This window comes from Macrobrachium nipponense, chromosome 33 (genome assembly GCF_015104395.2).
Source record: "Macrobrachium nipponense isolate FS-2020 chromosome 33, ASM1510439v2, whole genome shotgun sequence".
In the NCBI taxonomy this organism is placed as follows: domain Eukaryota; kingdom Metazoa; phylum Arthropoda; class Malacostraca; order Decapoda; family Palaemonidae; genus Macrobrachium; species Macrobrachium nipponense.
The window spans coordinates 55,725,609-55,740,491 of NC_087219.1; the positions used below are offsets into that span (position 1 = coordinate 55,725,609).

The window sequence follows — 14,883 nt, forward strand, 5'->3', positions numbered from 1 at the left end:
TTAATCAAGTCGTTTGAGACTTCTAAAAAGAACTCTTGTTTAACCCCAAGCTGGAACCTGGATGTAGTGCTATCGTTTTTAAGATCCGCTAGATTCGAACCTCTCCATTCAGCTTCCTTCAGAGATCTTACTATGAAGACCTTGTTTCTCTGCGCTTTAGCTTCGGCTAAGAGAGTAAGCGAACTGCAAGCTTTGGAAGGAGATGTTGGGTTCCAAGGAGACTCAGCTGTGTGTTCGTTTCTCCCGTCTTTCTTGGCCAAGAATGAAAACCCCTCTTCACCTTGGCCCAGGAGCTTCGAAATTAAAAGCTTATCCTCTCTAGTTGGAGTAGAAGAGGAGAGGACCCTTTGCCCTGTAAGAAGCTTAAAGTTTTATCTCCAGAAGAAGAAAAAACTTGGGGCTAACTCAGACATCCTATGGTGTTCCGTAAGAGAGCCTAGTAGGCCCTTATCAAAGAATGCTCTGTCATTCTTCATAAGGAACCTTATCAAAGAAGCTCACGCATCTTGTGACCAAGATCAGTTTAGACTTCTTAAAGTCAAGGCGCATGAGGTAAGGGCCATCTCTACGTCTTTGGCTTTCAAGAAGAATATGTCCTTACAAAACCCCATGAAGGCGACTTATTGGAGGTGTGAGTCAGTCTTTGCCAACCACTACCTGAAAGACGTAAGGATTACGTATGAGAAGTGCTTTGGGTTAGGCCCGTACATATCGGCGGATTCAGTGCTGGGGCAGGGAGCTGAAGCATATCCTTTTTAAATATTTTCCCTTATTGTATTTCTATTGTGTTTTTTGGTTGTGGGAAGGAGGATGCAGGAGGCATCTCCTTCTTTCGTAGTTTTAACATTTGTGTTTTGGTTAGGTGATCGTTTTGTGCTTGAAGCTCCTTGCAATGGTACTGGACAGGCTCTGTCATTTAAGTGGGTTGATCCCCGTTGACTAGACCCTAACTGGATTCTACCAAGTAAGCGGAGTCAGTTCCCATTGGTAGACCCAAAGAGTTTTTCAGCTGTAGGTCACGCCCTCGCTGGAACTCTTCAGGCAACGCAGACTTGTAGACAGTAACTATGAAGTCTTCTGCCTATATCAGGTAAGAACCAAGGGTATTTATTACTTTAACATATGTTATTTCCCCTTTCTCTGGACTTATAAGTCTCTTTCCCTCCACCAAGGGTGTCAATCAGCTATGTATATATCTGGCAGGGAAGTTCATGTACAAAAATGATATTGTTAGTATACAATAAAGTTTTGTACATACTTACCTGGCAGATATATACGATTGATGGCCCTCCCAGCCTCCCCTCAGGAGACAGGTGGAAGAGAAAAATCTGGCTGGAAAGGGGGATTGGTTCTTACACCTGCCACCCAGCGGCGGGTAAGGTAGATCACCTGACCTACCTGTAGCGTGTGCCGCGAGTTTTGAATTTTCTGTCGTGACGTCAGAGTCGTAAGCTATGTATATATCTGCCAGGTAAGTATGTACAAAACTTTATTGTATACTAACAATATCATATTTCATTACTTTAGTGTTCAAGATAAATATCTGAATATAATAGTAAAATTTAATGCTCACGGTTATTGAGATTTTGAAGATCAATGTGCTCCATACTTCATGCCTCCGAGTTCATCGAATGACAGTTTTGTATTTCAAAATGTTTTATTAAATTTTATGCATGTTTTATTTTTATGCCAGTTTTATATATTATTTGTATGCAGAGTAACCTTATCCTGATTGTAAAGTTTGGTTTCTATGTGATTTAGAAGGGAAAAAAATATCTTTTGGTGAAAGATATTCACTGCAAAGTATGCCAGAACTTTCCAGAGCGACTTTACAAGCAGCACAACTGGCAAAAGAAAATTCTTTTTCTTGCTTTTCTCATACATATGCTGGTAAGCCACAATCATTCATGGCTGTTTCAGCTTTGTTAATACTTTTTATTGCATTTATGATATTATATAGCTGTTTGTCAAACAGCGAACTGTCTGTTTTCTACAAAATTCTGATATTGGGAGTTATTTGTTCTTGACATTATCAACATGTCTGTTTGGAGCTCCGAATCAAAGCAAACTTTTCATTTTGAATAATTTTTAAATGAGTAGTTAATTTTACTATATTAATAAACTTTCTGATGAACATAATGTTTTCTTACAGGCAGTTTGTTGGTACTTTGGGATGTTAAATTTGCCATGGTAACAAGTACTCGACGTTTGAAGATGTATTATGATCCTCCGTATGCTTGGGTTTCTTCAGTTGGAATAATTGTTGTTGATGGTGGATCACTTTCTTGCACACCTTATGTCATCGCCAATTCAACTCTTGCTACAGTTTTTGGGTCACGAATTTCATGTAAGTGTTGGAAAATGTGAGTTGTCTTCTAGGCTATTAAGTCGACCCCTGGTATTTGCTAGGGATGTACAGTGGTCCCCCGTATTCGCGGGGGATACGTACCAGACCCCCCTGTGAATAGTTGGAACCTCTATAAAAATGCTTAAAACATCCTATTTTGTTAGTTAAAACTCAAGAAAAAGCCACTAAAAATGTTTATACAGGCGGCCCTTGGTTAGCGACAGAGGTTCCGTTCCTGGCCGCTGATGCTAAATGATTTTCGACGCTAAGCGATTTTAAAGCCTACAGCCGCTGCATACCTTCTTTCGAAACTCTAGACCAGCCAAAGGCGCCGTAATCCCACTATAGCGCAATAAGTAAAATTATATTTATACAGTATAGTACTATAGAATTTACTGTACAGTACATCATAGCATTATAAATACTGTAAAGTGAAAAAAGCCTAGCTTTAATCCTTTGGATGTCTAGAGTATGTAAAGAGTTATCTCTTTACATACTCTCGACACCCAAAGGATTAAAGCTAGGTTTATAAAGGTTTATAAAGTGTACAGGTAGCTGTAGTGTTCAAGTTACGATAATTCGTCTTACGATAGTCCGATTTTATGAGAGACCAAATTACAATAGCCTAACTTTATCCCATCTTCTAGTTACATAAGTCCAATAACAGCAAAAGAGAATGATGAAAGTATGGTTTTAACGTTATACTCGTTGCGTGAATGTGTACAGCCATGAACAAACGAACGAGAAACTACTTTTTTATTTTTTTTCTTTCTAAGTACAACCGAATTGGATAACATCCGTTTGGCTTGTATTTCAATCATCGTACTATAACACACTATTACTGTAGTTGTTATAAATGGCGTTATGTAGAATAGAACTGAGATATCTTAATGTAATAACTTTATTCACTATAGATCCAAGGTCAATATAGATCAAAGATCAATCGGGAAATATACTGTTAAATTTAAACCTAGTTATAAATGAAGCTGAGAAAACTGTTCAAGCTGCTAATGACTATTATCGTACATCGGCAACAAGGATAAAACTCCATTAAACGTATGCCATCAAACACAACCGTAGATAAAATTGAGATAAAATCATTTTAATAAAAACTACTGTGCTTGAAAGAACACATTTTACTGTTGGTTTCACGCTGATATAAGATAAATAACGTAAAGTTCGTATTACGATGATATAAAGGAGAATTGCGAATGGAATCACATGATTTTTTTACGCACGCATAAACAGGCCGCCAACATAATCTGTTAAGGAAAAAAAAGTAGTTCACATTCACAGCGAGACATATTCAATTCATATTTTCACCTAAAAACACGTATAAGGAAAAATAACCTTGTCTCATATAAGTCAAGTATCTAGATATTCGTTTATGCTAACTAGAAGCAAGAGAATTCGCTCAGAATTGCGTTGCGTTAATTATGGTGAAACAAACTCATATTCGCCATCAGCTGATTTCAAACCACAACATTGGCCGCTCCGCGGAATACTGGCTGAGATTTGCCTTAGTATTTTATAATACAATAATATGAGAATACATACAATATTATTGGATACAGTGAAGTAATGTATAACTTTTTAAAGGATTTATGGAAAAGATGCATAATTAATAAAATAACACCATGCATTTTTCGGAACAGTAGCGGACAAGAACAAACATGAAAAAACATCCCCTGACAACGTGGAGCGTAGTTACAAAGGCTGCCTTAATTTGTATCATATTTATGTACAAAAATAAAAGTACCCCATACGTAATATATTTTCAAATACATTTTAAACATAAAAGCATAAACATTAAAAAAATCAACACATCGATCGCTAAATTTGCACTTTTTAACTCTATATTTTCGTAAGAGCGGCAGACGGCGGCTCACAAGAATGAACATGAATAAACATCGTATTTGATAACGTGAAGGGCAGTTTCAAAAGCTGCCTTTTTATCATATTTCTGCACAGAAATAAAAATACCCTAAACGTAATACATTTTCATACACATTTTAAACATAAAAGCATGAACATTTATAAAATCGACACATCGATCGCTAATTTGCACTTTTTTTTTTAACTATATTTTCGGAAGAGCGGCAGGCGGCGGCTCACAAGAAAGAACATGAAAAACATTGTATTTGATAACGTGAAGGGCAGTTTCAAAAGCTGCCCTCGTATCATATTTCTGTGCAGAAATTAAAATACCCTATACTTAATACATTTTCATACACATTTTAAACATAAAAGCATGAATATTTATAAATCAACACATCCATAGCTAAATTTGCACTTATGTAACTCGATATTTTCAGCATAGGACAGCGTCAGAGGCATATATTTTACCCTAATAACTATGAAATAACTCTTCATAAAATTTGTTAATATAATTTGCTTAACATTTATGGTCTGAATGGCATTTCTACAAATGTATGAACTCGTTAGACAACGGTGCTAGCGGCGCTGTTAACCAAAAATTGTGCAGTAAAAATACCTTAAAATGCCTTATTTTTTTCATGAATATTTTTTACTACAGCCGTAAAACTGATTCGCCGCTGAATGATTGCGTTGTTAACTGCGGGCCGCTTGTACCATTTTTTTTTAATAGTTTTATCACAAAAAATGCATTTTATGATGAAATTGATTAAAAAAACCCAGGAATTTGTGGATATTTCTCATAGAAAAATACTGTGAAAAGGCAAATTTCCTTCGAATAATGCAGGGAAATGTTCCCGAGAGAAATCCGTGAATGTGCGAGTCCGCGAATCCGAACACATAGTTCAAACACCAACAATCCGCTCAAAATATGCTTATACGTACTGTTGTATTTTAAGAGTTTTATTAAAAAAAATGCATTTAATCATGAAAATAAGAAAATACAGTAATTAGTGAATATTTCTTGATGAAAAATACTGCAAATGGGCTAATTTTCCATGAATAATGTGTATTTATATTCCATAGAAAAATCCACCAATAGGTAGGGGTCGACTTTATTTATCTTTATAAAAACATATATTAACACTTAAACGCCGACTGGCCATATTTTACGTCGACATTTTTTGTCTCTCGGGTGCCGACCGGACGTATTTTACGTCGACATACAAAAGTTTTTTTAAAAATTTGCGGAAAAATACTTTTAGGCCTACCAGCCGAAAACTCTTGAATCACGCGCCTTGGGGGATGCTGGGAGTTCATGGATCAAGGTGTTGTTTTGTTTACAATCGTTACGCAGGTGCGCAAGCGCGAATTTCTTTCTTGCCACACTAAAAAGTATCTGTGACACATCTCAAAAATTATTTCGTCACTTTGACATAATTTTTGTACCATTTTAAATTAGCCGTTACATGGAGTGTTATATATGAAAATGTGCGCATTTTTATGTAAAATAAAAAAAAAATACTCATGATTGTAGCTTTTATCAGTTTTGAGATATTTTCATATAACGATAAGTGCCAAAATTTCAACTTTGACTCTACCGAAATGGTCGAAAAACGCAATTGTAAGCTAAAACTCTTATATTTTAGTAATATTCAATCATTTACCTTAATTTTGCAACTAATTGGAAGTCCCTAGCACAATATTTCGATTTATGGTGAATTTATGAAAAAACATTTTCCTTACGTCCGCGCGGTAACTCTTCCGAAAAAAATCATACATGCGATTGTGGTAATGTTTGCACCATTTTAAATTAGCCGTCACATAAAGTTTTATATATGAAAATGTGTGCAATTTCATGCACAATACAACTAAAAACAACCCATGGTTGTTGCTTTTATCAATTTTGAAATATTTTCATATAAAAAATGATAAGTGACAAATTTTTAACCTTCGGTCAACTTTGACTCTACCGAAATGGTCGAAAAACGCAATTATAAGCTAAAACGCTTATATTCTAGTAATATTCAAGCATTTACCTTCATTTTGCAACAAATTGGAAGTCTCTAGCACAATATTTCGATTTATGGTGAATTTATGAAAAAATAACATTTTCTTTACGTCCGCGCGGTAACTCTTCCGAAAAAATCATACGTGCGATTGTGGTAATGTTTGCACCATTTTAAATCAGCCGTTACATAAAGTTTTATATTTGAAAATGTGCGCAATTTCATGTAGAATACAACCAAAAATAATTGAAGGTTGTAGCTTTTCTCATTTTTGAAATATTTGCATATAAATCACGATAAATAGAAAAAAAAACCACGTTCGGTCAACTTTTGACTCTACCGACCAAAAATGGTCGAAAAACGCAATTGTAAGCTAAAAACTCTTACAGTCTAGTATATTCAGTCATTTATCTTCATCTTGAAACAAATTCAAAGTCTCTAGCACAATATTTAGATTTATGGTGAATTTAAAAAAAAAAAACTTTCCTTCCCTCCGCGCGCGGATTCTCCGCCACAAATCTCCGAAATGCGTACGTCCCATTCTCGGAATATTTGCTCCGTTTCATATTAGGCATTTCATAGAGTTTTATATATGAAAATGTGCGCAATTTCATGTAGAATAAAACGAACAATATTTGAAGGTTGTAGCTTTTCTTATTTCCGAAATAATTGCATATAAAAAAATATATATAAAAAAATTCGACATTCGGTCAACTTTAACTAGTCAGATATGGTTGAAAACTGCATTTGTAAGCTAATATTCTTACAGTATAGTAATATTCAATCATTTGTCTTTATTTTGAAAGAAATTGGAAGTCTCTAGGACAATATTTAGATTTATGGTGAATTTTTGAAAAAAATATTTTTTTACGTCCGCGCGTTACAAATTCATGCATTATTTTGTGATAATATTTTCTCTGTGTTGCTTTTATCGTTTCACAATGTGTTATATACCAAAATGATCGCAATTTATTGTACATTACAAAAAAAAAAGTAACTTGTTACCTTTAACCGTTTCGCGCACAGCGCGATTAGAATACAATTATATATGAAATTTCATTTTTGCGCTATCATATATCGCATTATTTATATATGATAATGATAATTTTTTTAATTTCTGATGGTTGCATACTAAACTTCAGCCAATGACAAAAAAAAGGAGCCAAAAATGAACTCTTAATCTTGAAAACTAAGCGCGCTGTGATTTTTTGAAAAAATATTTTTTCCTCTTCCGCGCTCACTCTGAAACACCTCCGGCACACGGGAGACATTTTTTTTTTTACCGCTTCGGCGTTTAAGGGTTAATGAGATATGAAAATTATATGCTATGGTTATTTAGTTGTATCAAAAGAGTTTTTTTTAAATTTTTTATTTAGTTGTATCAAAAGAATTGTGTTTTAACAATGAGATTTACAAACCTGTTGTCGATGATCTCTCTGCATTGCTTAGTACTATTCTGCTAAGTAACTAGATATTGGCACTTTTAAAAGAAAACAGAGGAGTTTTCAACAGATTTGACTACAAAATGCTAAGATTCTTGACTTGAGTGTGAGAAAGGTCTTATTAGTAGCAAAGGTTCAGAGATGTAGTATCTCAAGTAGGAAAAGTAAGAGATGTAAAAAACTAAGACTATATGGGCATCTGTGGTGAAAAGGGGTTTAGAGCAGTTAATCAGAAAAGTAGTTATTTGGGATGGATCTTACTTACTGCTAAAGATAGCTTATATCTCCATGCTGATAGGCAAGTCAGCATTTTAACAAATGAAGACCACTTGGCTTACCTGGATGACTGTCTTGTATGCCTATTCTCCACCAGATGTATTTTGAATGCATTACTCTTGTCAGAATTCTCCTTGCTGCCATTGTCTATAGTGCTCTTTGATATTTCATGGTCTTGGCAATTTGTTGCTCTCATGATACAGTACATTTATTTCTCCTAGGATGTGTTTCACTGGAAACAAGGCTGAAAATGTCAGGTTCTGTTGGAATGGTTACTGTTGCACTAGGATGTTGAATTTTGAGGTAAATAGACACACTGTTTGTGCTGGCTGCAGGGATATAGAGTATGATCTTCCTAATAGATATGAAGAATGTAAATATTGGTGTAAGGACTTTAATGCTTGAGTATGGCTTCCCCTCGATCCAAACGGGAAGCAGACGCCACTGGCGGAGGGATACAAAATGATTGATCCCATGACGTCACTAGCAGGGCTGACGCCACGGCTTCCCTCTGACTCGAAGAAGCAGCAATCATCACTGGCTGAGCAATACAAAATGGCTGACCTCGGCTACCCATGAAGGCGAGGCCAGGAGAAGGGGGGAAGGCTTGGACAGCATGAGTGGGGTAGTGAGCATCCATGAAGTGCGTCAGCAAACCCTCCAAGGACGGTGGACCCCGTAGCCCAAGCGTTCCCCAAAGCGCTGCCATTTTGGATGCCTCCGACTCTGAAATAAAAGACCATGATGAAAAAGCCTCCTCCCTCTTGGGAATCAAATTAACTCCTGAAGAAGGGGCGACATTACATAAATCAGCCTGAGATCCTCCCGATCCTTCCAACAACGAATCGATGGAAGAAAAGGAAAGGGACAAAGGCACAACACTAGTATGGGGTGTGACAGCAGCAGGAGACGAAGCATCGGGAAGAGGTGAAGAAAAACCCTTCCACGAAAGGAGAGTAGAAACCCTACGATGCTCCCTCTCACTATAAAATAACTTCCACTGCTCTCTAGGCCACGCATGGCATTCCGTGCAGGGATTTGTTATTGAACAAACGTTAGAGCGACACCTACTACAAGTGATGTGGGGGTCGGTCGCAGCCTAAGCCAAAAAATGAGAATACGGAAAACCTGGAGTTCCAGGGCACATACGTTGATGAGGCCAAGATGGAGCAGAAGAAGCCATAATAACAGCACGCTCACACACACCTGCACACACTAAAACACAAGCAAAACGGGCAGTGAACCAGGTAAATGCTGGGAGAGGTCAACCACAACTCAAGCCCAGACGGTTAAGAAAAGACTGACGCAGTGTCATAGATGCGTGGTCCTGCCTGAGAGGAGTCTATATGATTCACGAGATCTGGAAAAACTGATCCTTTTTGTTATCATTATACTATCTTCCCTTTTGAACATGCTTAAGAACATCAATGAATTTCCATATGATTCTGCATAACATTCCAATTCACTTTTCAATCTCCTGCTAGCTGCCTCAGCATAGTTATTTGTTCTATCATCTCTAATGAACATTCTTTGATACGTATGCCACATCTTCGTCTTAAATGAAGGATTTCGCCTGCCTGCTCCACACCGATTATGATGGCCAATATAATTGTCTTCGAACCAGTTTAAAACCAGAATTAACTCCTCCGATAAACTACCTGCCAAAGAATCCATGTAACTGTCAAGGTCATCAGCTGGTACAAAACATAGAGCAGTTATCATTTTCGAGTGTACAGTGGACCCTGCTAGATCACGGTCCAGCAATGGGGGATTCTGTGAAACAACCTCGAAGACCCTCGGAAATATCGCTGGGAAATTCACTACTAGGTGGATATTTTCATAGAGTAATATTCACTAATTACTTTATTTTCATTTATTTTTTTGACCGAATACATTTTTCATGAAAAAAGATTGAATTTATTAATTTTAAAATATTAATGTAATGAGTATTAATGTAAACAGCCAAATATCAATCAAATGTTAAATTAAAATCCTTTAATATTGATTTATTATCATGTAATATGTACTACTGAATAAAAAAAAACCGATGTTCACCCACCCTCTCTCTCTCTTTCCATGACAAAACGCTATTGGTTGAAGGAGCGGGAAGTAACCAATAACAGTTAATCTTGTAGCTCATGCTTAGCATGTATTGTCAATAGTGTATGAGTTGTCTCTCTCTCTCTCTCTCTCTCTCTCTCTCTCTCTCTCTCTCTCTCTCTCTCTCTCTCTCTCTCTCTCTCTCTCTCTCTATGCTGAAAGAGAATTTTTATGCATATAATGATGGTGATAATTATATAGTAATACCTTTATTCCACATTTCAGTTTAAAGTGGGTATTAAGTTTCTTACATAAAATGCACAAAAATAAAAAAAACTTCTTCAAATCATACCATAAAAATTCATTTTAAACCATATGGTGCCTTTTATAGAAACTTACTCTAAAACTGTACAAATGTACTCTGGGCAAATTACTTACTGATAAATAAATAATTTACTAATTTTCAAATAATATTAATGCAAACACAGCAAAATACAGTAGCACCTCAGGCTTCAAACTTAATCCATTCCAGAAGGCTGTTTGAAGTATGATTCGTTTGAAATATGAAACAAATATTCCCATAAGAAATAAAGGGAATCAGGGTAATTCATTCCAGCCAACCCAAAAAGTCCCCTTTTTCACATTTTTTTCTATTATTGTTCAAAGATTTAAATTAAGAGTGTAAAGTAATGAGACAATATATGAAGTAATATTTTCAAAATTTTATTTTTTCTGTGCACCATTTAGGAACTGTTTGGTGTAAATGTTGCTTGGCCGGCTGGTGGATGGAGGGAGGAGAGACGGGAACCCTTTGAGGAAACCGAAATGGTCGCAGTAGGCAAAGGTTGATAACAAAATCAATTTTACTCACATTTTACAAGGATAATCGGGAATCGATAGTGTGTGTGTTCGATTATGTGTCTGAGAGAGAGTAATCGGCGTGTTTACACTTGAATCTTAAGTGCATGAAAGAGATTAATCATGCCACAATACATCAACTTCTGTTGGCAAACAGTAGATTTTAAAATAAACATGAGGATCTTGCAACAAATAAATAATAAGGCAAGAATGCAAAAAAGGAAAGAGAGATAAAATAAATTTTCACAAGGAAGCCGTTTAAACAAACAATCAAAGGCATGCAGAAGGTGAACACAGTGCCAGTTTGTTTATTACAGAGCTGAGTTACTTCTACAGTAAAGAGGCTGGTGGGAAATCAGGAGCTCTTTTGTGCATTTATAGACCTAGAGAAAGTATACAGTAGAATCCCAAGAGAAGTGATGTTTTGGTGTTTGAGGAAGCGGAAATTCCCTGAAAAGTTGGTTAGGCTGGTCAAGATGATATATCAAAGAACGAGCAGAAAAGTTATAACTGCAGTTGGGGAAACAGAAAACTTTGAAGTTAGTGTTGGATTATACCAGGCATCAGCATTAACCCCATTTTTGTTTGTTCTGGTCATGGATGTGTTAAGTGAAGAGATCAGGAATGAAGAGCCATGGGAGTTGTTGTACCCTGATGATCTGGGGAGTACTACCGAAAATGAGGAAGACCTACAGAGAAGGGTTGGAGAGTGGCAGGAGTCTTTAGAGAGGGATGGGTTAAAGGTGAATGTGAATAAATCAGTGATTTTGGTGAACAGTAGAGAAGATAGAGACATAATAGTAATACAAGAAAGAAGAGGCTCGATTATAAAACAGACAGACAAATTTAAATACTTAGGATCTACTTCGGCCATGAGGGAGGATGTGAGACTGAAGTTGACCATAGAATAAGAGCTGCATGGGAGAAGTGGAGAGAGGTAGATGGAGTAGTATGTGATAAGAAAATGTCAATCAAGCTAAAAGTCAAGATCTACAGCACAGTGATAAGACCATTGTTAATGTTTGGATCGTAAACATGGGCTCTAAGAAGAAAAGAGTAAGTAAAGCTTGAGAGAATAGAGATGAGAATGCTGAGGTGGATTATGGGAATATTGCTGCTTAAGAGATTAGAAAATGACAAAATAAAAAGGGCAGGCTTAGTAAAGACTACCGAGGTGATGAGAGGCACAATTGAGTTGGTATGGGCATGTGTTGAAGATAGATGATGAGGAGGGAGTGAAGAGGGCTTGGGAAGTACATCTTAGATGAAGATTGAGAGGGAGATAGAATGAGGTGGCGAGATAAAGTGAAGGAAGATATGGAGAGAAGAGGTTTGGTGGAGGATGATGCTTTTGATAGAAGGCGTTGAAGAATGCGCATCAGGCAACTGACTCCTTAATGTAGGGCTAATGGTGGGGAAGGTCTGCCTGCATTCATGTATTTTTGCATTTTTTCATCTTTCTTTTAATTTAAGAATGTGTGCCTCATGGGTCTGTTTGGTTAGTTTAATACTACTGAATTACCATATATTCCCACGTGTAAGACGACCTTTAAATCCTAAAATTCACCCCTAAAAATTTTGGATCCTCTTATATTACCATTCTAAAAATCAAACCTTGAATTCTAAGTCATGTTTATTGGTAAGCTAGACTTGGCCTTGGTGCAATTACCACGGACATGCATGAAAAGATTCATGTTATAAAGTATAAGCTGATAAAGGTACCTAATAAAACCACTTTTACCTTATATATTATTGGTAATTTCGAACCAAGCTGCAAAAATGTAAACATCAAGTTATGGTTTTATTCACAGTAACTTGTATCCAAGGTATATAGAATAAGGGAGAGAGGTACAGTCACTTTGGTCGCGGGGGTAGTTGAGGGGTATTTCCGTGACAGGCCTGGAGGCCAGGGTGGGAGCGGTCAAGGCAAGTACTACCTTGGGAAACTTAAGTACCTTGGGTCGAAGAGATTAGGCCTGTAAGGTGTCCTTTTCACTCTGTTATCTTGTATACGTTTGGTGTTCTTTTGAATTCATATAGGTCACTGTACTACACATACAAAATCGTGGATTGATAATGTTTGGCGCTCTAATATATAATAGAACCTTAAATTAATATGCTTGACAGGACTTAAAAAAATATTCAATTAGCATTTGACATGGCATTTATTTACAAAGGCTTATGTATAATTTTACAATACATTATTTAATACACTGACATAGATCGACATAGATAACACATAACAGTATCTGGCTTCATAATGGAAATGAAAAATACTTAGTAAAAGTGAAAAAAAAAACAATTTTAAAAATTTTCATGGCATTATCTTTTTCATTTTTTGCCTTCTTGATAAAATTTGGGCATTCAGAGCTCTCATCCTAAAAGACATCCGACATCTGACAAAAAACAATATTACTTTAAAAGGCAAGGATAAACAATTTTCAATATGGCGTGCCAAGTCGCATAATACTCCATTGCCTGGTCTCAGTGTATTTTCTCCATTGTACGTTTGAAACATTTTTTCCGTTACCTTTAATTTTTCAAATAACTTAGCACTTGGTTCCGTTAATTTATTATCATGTCGCTCTACTGCACTAATCCAGGTACCTTTCACTATTTTAAGTTTACATCCTAAGGACTGATAATCTGGAAATTTAGATGCCACATAACCTCCAACATATCGAAGGCCCTCTTCGTCTGCAACATTCTCTAAAGTTATTTCAGGATATTCATTTTAAAAGTTTTCTGAATCTTCTTCTGGGATCTTCTCATCTTCATTAGAGGCAAACACCATTGCAGAAATCATAAGCTCTCTTTCAAGATCGGTTTCATTTGAATCATTATTTTCACAACTTTTCTCTTGACTGAACATTCCTTCCGACATATTTGAAGAATCGCACTCCTTCATCGAGTTACAATTTTTTCCAGTTATAGAGTTTATTTTGCCAAGTAAATATGACCTTATTCTGTGTTTGATTTCATCTGGCGTAAGATGATCAGAAGTTGCACCCATTTGTCTAAGACAGCCAAACATGTTTTCCAGTCCATCTTGGTTAAGTCTGGAGGTAATTATGTATGATACATCATATTTACTTTTATACATATGCAACCTTGGCAAGGATTTGCATGACACAATAAGTCCCTTTTGGAACTGATAGATCTTATTACTTTTGCAAACTCCTATTGTTTTAGCAGTACACTTCATATTGTCAAGGATTTTATTCTGTTCCGTCAGTTGCATCCCATAAGTATTTATAGATTTTTTTCTGTCATAAGGTACCCTTGAATTGAACACAACAAACCAGGAGTCAGCAAGCTTTATAAAGTCCTTTGTACTTTCCCAGGACATGCTCGTCAAAAGTTCCTGACTTCCATAAAAATCTAAAGCTTTAGATGTTGTTTCCGAAAGAAGCTGCACTGCTGTCCTCACATTCATACGTCTGACTTTCATTGCTGGGGCTCGCGATCCAAGAAGTTCCTGCTGCAGGTCTCTTTTATATGCATTTTCTTCAAAATGATTACTGCATATGCAATGAGCAGTAGGGTTAAAGTAGTCCTTGCTATTAAAACGATGAACCCATTTCCGCAGTTATTTGGCATTATTTAAATAATAATTTAGATTATATAAAAAATCAAAACTATGGTTGTATTCGAAGAATGTAAAACTAAATCAATACAGAGATGACTGAAGTGACCTGTGATATACATTTGAATGAAACGGTAGCTGAGTGACTTCTCGCCCTGACCTGGCCTCCAGGTGATGCGGCTCTTGGGGGGATAAGCCGCAACCCCCCACAAATGAGACTACCTGACCATTCTATATACCTTGCTTGTATCTTTCGGTAACCTTTCAGTAATTTTAATGGTAGTATTGTAATTATGGTTGTACGTAATAATGTTTAGGATAACAATATTAATTTTTCATTTAAAATTTATCATTAATTGGTGGTAAATAATACAATTTTGGGCTGCAGGGAGTCCTCGGTTATTAGCGGGGGTTCTGTTCCAATGGCTTGATGATCAGTGAAAATTGCTG

The 14,883-nt window shown here is 36.3% G+C and overlaps 1 protein-coding gene across 3 annotated transcripts in view; it reads left to right on the forward strand.

The window, feature by feature from the left end:
• The window catches only part of LOC135203214 (nucleolar protein 11-like), a 151,333-nt gene that overhangs the window by 119,952 nt on the left and 16,498 nt on the right, over positions 1–14,883 (forward strand). For 2 of the 3 annotated variants that reach the window (XM_064232968.1, XM_064232967.1), the window contains exons 6-7: positions 1,762–1,890; positions 2,153–2,347. In XM_064232968.1, the coding sequence (XP_064089038.1) occupies positions 1,762–1,890; positions 2,153–2,347 (324 nt within the window). The remainder of the gene's footprint in view (positions 1–1,761; positions 1,891–2,152; positions 2,348–14,883) is intronic. The other variant, XM_064232969.1, reaches the window with a different exon arrangement.